Here is an 11069-nt window from a genome sequence, read left to right as displayed (position 1 = left end):
CCAATTCAGTCTATAAAGTTGAACAAAAAGCGATGAAAAAAAGCCAGCGGAATCGGAGTTCAAACGATTCACTAAATTTCCCCCCAGCGCTGGGGGGAAAATTGGTTTCAACAGCTGTGCTGCGCTGCGCCCATAACGCATGCGCAGTGAATAGGTTCGCGGACCTTGAAATAGTATGCATGCTCGGAGTATGAGTTTGTGAGCAGTAGTCTAATCTTGGTTGTGTACACAAACAAGTAAATAATCTACTCGTTACATAAACAGGCTTGTTGATTGTGGTAAGCAGCCGCTGTCACAGAGAAAGCTCAATGTCTGGTTTATTGACACCTGTATGTCCGCCTGCCTGTCTGCTAAAGACAATACACAATAGACAGCTTCAATCATTGACCACATGCAATTTGAACTTAACACCTATCAGGCTATACGCCATAAACAAAATTAATTGATTTATGACTCGTGCACCTGAGTCCAGTCTCTGCCACATTATGCAATTAGGCAGGTGTGATACTTGTACACATGACAAGTTTTTATGTCTGTGGGTTGCAAACAAACTACAGCCATTTTTTCGGACGACTGGATTTGACGGAAACTGGTGCAAACTCTTTCAAGTCCTGCTTTGTACTTGGACGAATGACACTTTCCAGTCACGCATCTGCTGAGATGATTTTTGATTTGATCGAACTCAAATTCAGAGAACGTGTATTTACAAAACCCAACATCTCTATATACATTCTCTAGGGATAAGAACTTATTCTAGTGTAAATGATTTTGTTTGACAACGGTATATGAATCCATACTGAAACGATGTACAATATAAGAACTTGTTATCCATAAAGAATCTTACTTTCTTGTGACTAGCCATACTTCTAAAATGCCCATCAAACAGATCATCTTTCTGAACACACAATGCGCCCTCAGCGTATCAGCAAATGAAGCAGCCAATCGGAAGTCGTCGTTACCCTTGAGTGCACAGCCATCGCTATGATTGGGTTCGGTCTCCCGAGGGCTTCGTTTCGAGGGAAGTACGCCCAAGTACAAAATATTGCACTTTTCAATCGCGATTGTACGCTTATAATTTTGTTTATTTGTTTTTTAACAAGCAGCAATGTATATTAGATGTCATGAATAAATGATAATTGTGTTTTAATTATGTTTGATTTTTTTGGTTGCATGTGACCTTGATGTAGTGGAACTAGATTCGACTGCCATAACAGTCAGAACACATCTTAGATATACAAATCTGGAATCCAGTATGCTCTAGCAGTTCGAGCCAAGCCCGAATCCTTTAAGGCATCAGTAAATATATGAGTGAAATTGGCTCATTCATGTTCATTTACATAACTACTGAGACACGGCTTTTATAACATTTGGATTCATGCATTTTGTTAACGGATGAATTCAGATCATAACAAGAGCTGCTTTCAGAAGCAGCCAGCGAGGAGTATCTGGGGGTGCCGGGGAATCAACTGGTTCAGACTCTAAAACACCATGCTTAGGGGCATGTTTCTGAATATTCAGAAATAAACTCAGTAGTAGCTCTGTTACAATGTCGTTCTGAAGAGACGTGACGCAGAGGTCAATTCTTGTCGACAACACATTCCTGAACCTAGGCCCATTCGTCTATCACATTGTCAGTGGGCGCTTCATGGAATTCACTTGCTGTCTTGATTTCTACAACTGGAATTTTACTTTTCAAAAACTAAAGTGTTGGTTTTCAAGGGACTTATTTGATGTATGCATACATTATTTTTACAAATGTATCAGAAAGGGTATTCTCGGGTGTTCCTCTTTGCCAACGTAAGTGTAAAATTATTGATAGTGTCTAAACGAATATTCAGTAGAAGCCTTACATTACGCCCTTACTGTAACCTGTATTAGACGATGAGTTATTGGTAATGAATAGATTAAATATTACTAAATAGTGATTAAATATGTAGTATGCTATTCTTTCATGATTTAAAGGTTGTAATCACTTTGAAGATTTAGGCATAATTTACAGTCACCTTTTTAAAGTATAACACATGGTGACATTGAAAAAATCTAAAAATTGGTCCCAAGCTGTAGAATATGTTGCCATTTCTTTCAAATATGATATCAGGAATAAACATAATGGGTATCCGGGTAGGGTAAAAGTGGTGTAAAAAATTGGACCCGTCCTAGCCCCACTTTATACTGAATTAGTGTATTTATATTGTAGATGAATCTGTGGCCTTTCCCAACACCAACTGAAATTAAAACATATATATTCACGTTAAAATGGTTTGATAGAAAACAGAACGTTAATAAGTTGCAATGCAATAATTGTAAGTTGTAATACTATGCGCATGTCACTCGTGGTTGGAGATGACGAGAAGCACATGGTGTAGATACATTCAGAGACAGCTATATGCACCAATGGGAACATCAGTAGGTAACCTGATCTCTAATCACTGCACGCTGCAGTAAGACCTACCATAGCCAACAAACACCTCCTATAACAAGCCGCTCTACATTATCCAAACATCAGCCTCGACAGACGACAAAAAGGAGACATCCACGTTCAGGGCCAGTTAGAAACAAGCCCATTGTCAGAATGTGTATAATTGTTTGTCTTTAGGTGGAGTGCACAAATAGGACTTCCGTAGCTCAGCATTCTTGTATAAGTCTGTCAGCGTATGTAGCAGCCCGCTCGGAGAGGGAGGAAGTGGGTTTCTTTCAGCATCTTCCCTGCTGTGAAGACTGGAGCTCAAACAGGTTAATGTGTGATTTATTGCGCTGCTTTGAGAACGTGACCATTGGTTTTGGTTACTGAAGGCTAATTGTATTTATTTCCATCTTATCTCCATAGTTACCAAGCAGCCAACTAAATATTAACATGTACTAAACTTGCACAGAGAACAGTCGACATAATTATGTATAATTATTCATTATCATTCTAATTGGAAGCTCTTAGAATTCTTTAAACCATACCCCAAAACACTATGGTATAAGCTCTTAAGAAACGTAGATTTAACATCATATATGCAGTGGAAAACCTTAAACTCAGTTAACAAAGACCTTAATATTATCCTCCTCACATGCAGGATGACAATTTCTTGATTCCCTGCAATCTTGGTCTGTTCCTATTCTTAGAACATGTTCTTGGCGGCAGAAACGAATAACAGTAAACAAACACTTTGTAGAAATGTGAAAAGGGAAATGGCTCTATCTTTCGACGAGAGAGGATTCATTCTCCCAAATATTCATCTCCATGGGGACATTCATCTCCATGTCACAATTCTGGTGCCGGTGTTTATAATTCAGGTATTTTTAAACGATTTCTTAAACATTTCCCTCTATCCACAATCCTTCACCTCTTCCAATCAACAGCCTGGCTCTCGCCAGAACAGACCCCTGTTTTACGGTAACAGGCTGGATAAAGTAGCTGTTAATTAACAGTAGATGAGTAAACAGCAGGCACGGAGCCTCTCTCCCCAGACAAGACGTGCTGGTCGGTTCCACGGCTAGTCAGAATGTTGTGGATTTCTATCGAAAACAGGATCATCCTGGTTTGACATGTCTAGATATGTGTCGATACACGGTAGGTCATGCTTTCATTCTTGAATGTGTACACCAATCTGGAAATGGTGCATCGGTGATAAACGGTATTTTTACTAGTCAGTGCTCCGCCAGAACAAATCCCCCGTAGATTATATTTCTGTCCCGGGGGAAATGCCTTTCAGTCATGCTATAACGGGTTCATGTATGTGTCCTACGTTGTTACCATCCCTGCCTGAACCTTTTGGAACCACGTCCTAACTTATACACACCAATAATAGACCACTTGTGACAGGTTTTCGTAGCTGAAAAGAGTTAATGGATATATGTAAATATACCTAGTGTTCAGTTAAGTGATTAAAACAAAAACACTTACACATCGCAACCTGGTGAATGGTTGCGTCCGATGTGAAATCGCCCCAGCTACGCTGATAGTGAAACAACAGTAAATCACTGGCACTTAATTCAGTGTGTGTATGTTATTTTACGCCGTTGTATGTATTTCTTTCCCGCTGCATATCGAAACCGGACGCCACCGTATTATTACGTTGATGTTACATACAATTTCTTAACTTCCTATTACACTTTTAGTGATATTGTTATAAATGATAAACATACTTTATTCATTAAAGTATTGAATTTTGAAAACACGTTAGCAAATAATATAACAAAATGTTTTAAGACGCAATTTACATGCGTCCACGTAAACCTTTATTTACTTTCTAAAATTATTTCAAGCACAATTTACCATATTAATTTTTATCCTACATCACACATAAATGTCGTTTTCTGATTGGCTAAGCGCTCCTCTATCAGTTTCAATCTCCCACACTAACAAGCGAGGTACATTTCTAAGTACCCTGCTGTCAATGGCAAGCCATTCGGTAATTCGTGGTAGTACACTGACCCAAAAAAGAAACGCATAGGTGAAATCTCATTTTTAAAGTAGATTTTTTTCGGAAAATATGGAATGGAATGACAATTAATGTAAATATTAAGTGTTTTTATAGTCAATACAACCAAAACAGACAAACAAACACAACCTCTGGTGATTATTTGCCACACCACAGCACCTTGAAAACGCTTTGTATAATCTGCACGTGGGAAAATCTGAAAGCATTATGCACGTGCAAATGCAGGATCTCAATCTTGATTATGATGGCTATAAAAGGGGACAGGTCCTGTTGCGATTCATTCTTCGAATTTCTTTCTATGCGACGCGAAAAATGCCAAGGTTAAATGAAGAAAACAGAAATAGAGCCATTGGACGTCTGGAAGCTGGGGAAAGTCAGTCATCAGTTGCCAGACGTCTGAATGTGAGGCAGAGCACGATTTCCCGTCTCTGGCAACGATACACGCAACACAACTCGACCAGAGACCGTCCAAGGAGTGGGAGACCAAGGAGTGGGAGACCAAGGGTGACAACTCCAGCACAAGACCGCTACATCCGGGTGCTTCATCTGCGTAATCGGGCCGTCACTGCTACGTATACCGCTGATCACGTTCTTGGGCTGCGTAGAGTCTCTCCACAAACCATCAGGAATCGCCTAAGAGAGCATGGAATTCGACCTATGCGACCTCATGCAGGACCTGTTCTGCATCCCCATCACCGTCGTGCACGTCTTCAGTGGTGCAGGAACGTTCGGGCATGGAACCTCTTGAATTGGAGGAGGATCTGGTTCAGCGATGAGTCACGTTTTCTGCTGTACAGACATGATGGAAGGATGCGTGTTTACAGACGTCGAAATGAGAGATATGCTCGACAGTGCGTTCGTGAGGTCAACAGACACGGTGGTGGAGGTGTAATGATGTGGGGAGGCATATCTATGAACGGCAGGACACAGTTGGTGCATGTGCAAGGGAATCTCAATGCTGTACGCTACCGGGATGAAATTCTGAACCGTCATGTTGTTCCTACAATTGACGCTAGAAGGGAAATTTTCCAGCACGACAATGCAAGACCGCACACAGCACGCATTACCACGGATTTCCTTGCCAACAACAACATTACAGTTCTTCCATGGCCCTCAAAATCGCCGGATTTGAACCCAATTGAACATTTATGGGACCAATTGGGTAAACGGTTACGACGTCGACAGCCGCAGCCACAGACACGTCTACAGTTGGTGAATGCGTTGCGAGATGAGTGGAGAAGAATCCCACAAAGGCGGATACGACGTCTTATACAGTCAATGCCCAGGCGATGCAGAGCAGTGATTGATGCCCGTGGTGGTCACACCAGATACTGACTTTCTCACTATGCCATGGAAAATAGAGACGCTTAATACCACTGTGAATGATTGTATATGTCTTGACACACATTTGTTAATACCCGTGTGAATTATCATTGCTCAAGTTCCATTACTTTTTGTGCAATTTAAGTTAATAAATCATCTCTCATAACATTGGATTTTCACCTATGCGTTTCTTTTTTGGGCCAGTGTACTTCTTTATCTCGAAAAACATCGAATCACTCATGATGTACGGAAATTACCGATATTTTGCGAATGCAGATCGACGTAAGGGAGATAACTCTAAATCTGTTTTTCTTGTGTCGACTGCAAAATCTGCCTATGGCTACGAAAGGATTTGCCTCGCATTCCATGTAATTAATTTTGACAAAACGTTCAGATGTAGTCCCTGTGAATATTCGAAAGGGCAATTACACCGCGGTGACTTCACTAACACAATATCTCCGGGCTGACTGAAGTGTATGATCCGATACCCAGGCTTCAAACAGTTCAGAATGAAACCCGGGTTCCAAACCTATACACAGATGGGGTGTGGCCTAATTGCCTTGTCTCAGCTGTCTTTTTATACAAAGCAATGCAGTATACAAGTACATTCCATGAAATACCTCAAAATTGACTGACCGGTTCAGGCTGATATTAAGTCACAGTGATAAAAGAAGTATGTTATGAAGACTCACAGAAAAACGTATGGATGTAGATAGTCTACAAAACATACATTTTGGAAATATGTTTCTCATTTTCAAATCCAGATCTGAATTTCCCACTGTGTTGGTCAGGTCGCCAGAGGGGGCGCGTTTCCATAGAAACAAGCCTATGAGTGGGGAAAGTTTCATTCACGGTTCGATATTTCACCCTGGCTGGGAAAATGCCCTCCTACCCCCGCTCCCCTGACACTATGCTGTGCAGGGTTAGGGTTGTACACTTTTCTGATACTGACATCTCTTTGCTGAAGATTATATATTTAGAAAATAGTAACATTTGATGTTTCATACATGCTAATCAAATTAATCCCACCAGTCATCAAAATATGTAGTGAAAGGGTTGTTGGACATGTACTATAAGGCACATGCTTATTCTAGCAGTAAATTCCAAGGTTAACCTTTTACATGTCCAGGCTCTTGCCAGGCACCCATAGCTGTTACATGTACAGTCCTGGAAGATAACATCTACACTGCTAAGGAGCAGCCAGTGGGAGACTAATTGGAAACCCATGGGCTTTTTTGGACGTTAGCTAGGGCCCCTTTAACATGGAGGTATTCGGTAAGATAAATATGTTGTTCACTGGTCCCTCGGGGATCACAGGATGATGTACCCTGGATGTTTGGTTACGTACATCCAAACATCGAGGGAACATCTACCCATGTCCCCCTTGTGACCTGTAAACAATTCATAATGTAATGCTCTTACATAATTTATATGCTATAGACTATACCTTTTAAACACAATTGTTGTATATTCTCATTAATTTTGTATCTGTATTTTTTCATTTAGTATTTTAGTTTTAATATTCTTTTTATACTTCATACGTATCAAATGTTTAGTGTCTCATATGCCAGTTATGGTTTGATCACAGTTTTTATGTTAATATTTTTAATACCTTCATTATTGTAACTGTCATGTGACACTTTGATAAAATACATCTGTCTGTATGCTAAATTGAAGTATAAAAGAAAGTACACGTGGTGCTTGTATTTTAAAACTGTTTTGATTGTGACACTTACAAGTCATACACATTGTGTGCGTGTTCTCAAAAATCAAGGTTGCCATACCCTTATTTCGACGTTGCCAGTCCATCGCCCAACCAAGGCGATTCAGTCGACGTAGAAGGGTTGATTACGTGCCCCCCAAACGAGCGTTCTGTAAGAGGTACACTGGTGTTCTGACGGCAGAACACATTGTGTCTAAATCAGAGTGTGTTACTATTTAACGTCACGTCGGCAATATCTCAGGCATATCGTGACGACTAAATCACAACACTCAAACTGCGTTCTAAATCTGTTACAAGAAGGGTGTTCTCACAGTGTTCAGAACTAGAACACTTAGGTATAGGGTGTATATACCAGCTTCCTTTTTAAAAATCCACATATACTCTTTAAAAAAGTAGGGGAACTCTACTTTCAATGTACGATTGTCGACATTGGGAGATACACGGGACTGAATCAATGTTGATACAATAAGGGATGTTTTGAGAATGCATCACCACATGGATTTCATTCAAAGCAAAGCTTTTCGTTCATTTACCCCCTTGTTAGGTGACTGGAGTATGACATGAAAATTTCAGGTTTACAATTTTCAGCCAGTAGTTTGTGATTTGACCCTGAAAACCATAACCACGCACAGATGCAACAGTGATTTATCGACCTGCCTGAAAAACGATAAGATTTTTAATGACACCCCATGCGCGTGCAGGAGGCTCCCACGTTGTTCACGTGCTTCCCATGTATTGTGTTTGCGTGTGGTGATAACGTGAAATGATGCTGCATACACAAGATGAATGTCAATGTAACATAATGATTCCTCAATGGGTTTTCTTTCTGTCAGACTTCAAAATTCAGGTTCCCCTACTTTTTCTATGAGTATATAATAAACTTTGAATCATTTTTACATGTAAAAAAGATATCTATTGTGGAAAATCTCAGTACATTTCGAAAATATATCAAGCAATTTTCGTCATGATATTATCAATTATCGTCACTTGTACCTCATATGCTGATGATATTGGCATGTTCAGTTCGTTATTTCATGGGCCATTCCAATTTAATTGAGAATAAGTGAGTGTGTGAGTTTAGTTTTACGCCGCAGTCCGCAATATTCAGCTCTATGGTGTGTAAACAATCGAGTTTGGACCAGAATAGGCAATGGTCAAAACGGCATGAGCATCGATCTGAGCAACTGGGAACCGATGACATGTTTCAAACAAGTTTGCGAGTCTGACCATACGATCCCGAAGTCGCCTCTTAAGACAAGCATTGGTTGCTGAAGACCTATTCTAACCCCGGATCATTTAATTAAGAGGTAACAGGCACGGGATTAGCTATGCACTCAGATGCAAACAGATGGTTTGTTGTTTTAACCTGTTTGACTGAACATTTTAATCTCAGGATTTTATTCAGTTAAGGATAAAAGTTAAAAATAGCTATTACTGTATGGTATTTCAAGATTTGTGCATTAAGTAAAAAACCTAGAACAAGTGGGGTTGTGTCTAAAGCACCATTCACATGCACACATTTACTCATGTAAGAATGTTTACTTATGGAGTAATATATTTACTTTCCGTTCTTGAATAGTCATCATGCATGCGATAACTACTATCTCAGCTTCTTTACCTATGTGTGGATAATTAATTGTATGGAATTATCAGCAATCATTTTGTGCATGTAATTACCGTGCATGTTTTTCATGGATTTTGTATATACTCAGCCGTTATTTATTTAGAAAGAATTTCCATAATCACTCATTATGTATAATCATAATCACTCATTGGAATTTATATGTGTTTATAATCCGTCTTTGTCGCTTTTTTCAATGTCTTATTGTATGACCATGCCATGTGACATGGATGCTGCTTCATTTACACGGAGTTCCCGGCGACCACGGCAGCACCGTTTCTAGACTAAGGCTTAGTCTCTGAATATATGTATAATTTTGATAGTAACAAACAAACCCATTCTAAATGAAAAGGAGATCCAGGGAGACCAGAGATTCAGACGATGTTTTAAGGGAAGGTAATCGAAAGTGACGTCCAGATGGAAGTGGTTTAAAAAATGTATATCCTGATTTCTTTACATCAGCTTATAATTACCTGAATAGATTCCACCTATTCGGAGCGTAACAGGTCCAGTTTGTAAACTACATACATTACATATGAGACCCATGGTTGTCAGGTTAGAATCGATTTTTGGTAGCCCATGCTCGCCGTTAGAGGCGACTAATTGGATCAGGTGGTCAGGCTCGCTGACATGGTTGACACGGGCCATCATATCCCAATTGCGCATACCAATGCCGCTGGGGTCAGTCACTGGATTGTCTCGTCCAGGCGTCGTGATTTAGGAGCTGGAATAATTCTGAGTGCGGCGTAAAACAACTTGCTGTTTACACTGGATCAAAATCTGAAACTGTATCTTTAAAATATAAGTATAAAACAAAATAGATTTGATAAGCAGTTTGATAAATTTTGGATATAATTAATGTATATCGTCCGATGCATTTCTTTCCATAGATTCCAACACAGACATGGCTGTGATAACTGGGCGTGGCTGTATAGCGGCTATTGGGTTGATCGTCATAGCCTTTGTGATAGGACTTATGATCGGACTGTTCGCCCCACAACGCTATGGGCCAAAGTCGGATCTGATACTACGACGTCTCACGAGAGATGCGGAGCCTGACGTCGGCAACACGCTCATCAGTGGGATAGACCCGGCCATCATTGACAAGCACCTGCAGTAAGAGTCGATTATCAATATGTGATGATGAGTTATAGATAATGGGTTAAGTGTTACTGCTTCAAATGATAACACTCTCCTGTTTTATTGAGATATTTAAGTCTTAAATTGAACCAACTTTCACTTTGGGAGGTGTCGTTGTCTATCCATTCATCGGTGGACAGCATGGAATCCTAGAAGGGACATTGTCGCGTTGGCGCCCTCTCAAAAACAAGCATGGAGGCAAAATAAACCAGAACGCGACAACGCGACAACGCGACAACGTGACATTTCTGCCATTTGTTGCATTATGGCTGTGTCGCATTGTAGTGGTTTGAATAAAATATAGAAATTTGTCGCCATTTGGATGAATAGAAAAATATTATCCAAAATGTGACATTGCGACAAATGGCCGAACTGTCGCGTTGCACTGTCGCGCTTTGGTTAATTTTCCTATTTTTGCTTGTTAGTGAGAAGGCGATCATGTCCCTTTTAGGATTCCATATAGTAGCTCTGACAACTACATCACCACCCTGTGTACACAAACGCCACGACGAAACCCGTTATGCGAGGATACAGAAATTGCGATGTTTCGTTCACATCATTAGTGAGGTTTTATTACTTTTTTCAAAATGTGGAGATTAAGAAGACCTCGAATCAGAGGAGAGGCCGAGGTGATGTTGGCCCACACGATTTACGCTTTGGGGACGCAACTCCGCGCGGCGAATTGCTGTGCTGTAGAGGACGGATATTTGTGTCTCTTGAAGATGAACAATTTCATGTTTAGTCATCACTGATATATTTGGTCATCATTGTTGTGTGGGAAAGAATAAAGAAACTTAATCCATAAAATGTCTCATTTGTATATAGTTCCTTT

General features: G+C 40.2%; 1 protein-coding gene across 1 annotated transcript in view; it reads left to right on the top strand.

The window, feature by feature from the left end:
* Positions 1-3426: 3426 nt before the first annotated feature.
* LOC137262131 (N-acetylated-alpha-linked acidic dipeptidase 2-like) overlaps positions 3427-11069 on the top strand; it is a 33859-nt gene continuing 26216 nt past the window's right edge. The window contains exons 1-2 of the mRNA XM_067799910.1: positions 3427-3559; positions 9988-10213. Coding sequence (XP_067656011.1) covers positions 3535-3559; positions 9988-10213 — 251 coding nt within the window. The 5' untranslated portion in view covers positions 3427-3534. The remainder of the gene's footprint in view (positions 3560-9987; positions 10214-11069) is intronic.

The sequence above is a fragment of the Haliotis asinina genome, chromosome 14 (genome assembly GCF_037392515.1).
Source record: "Haliotis asinina isolate JCU_RB_2024 chromosome 14, JCU_Hal_asi_v2, whole genome shotgun sequence".
NCBI classification, from domain to species: domain Eukaryota; kingdom Metazoa; phylum Mollusca; class Gastropoda; order Lepetellida; family Haliotidae; genus Haliotis; species Haliotis asinina.
The sequence above is the reverse complement of the archived record's forward strand: the minus strand, read 5'-3'. Positions and strand labels throughout refer to the sequence as shown.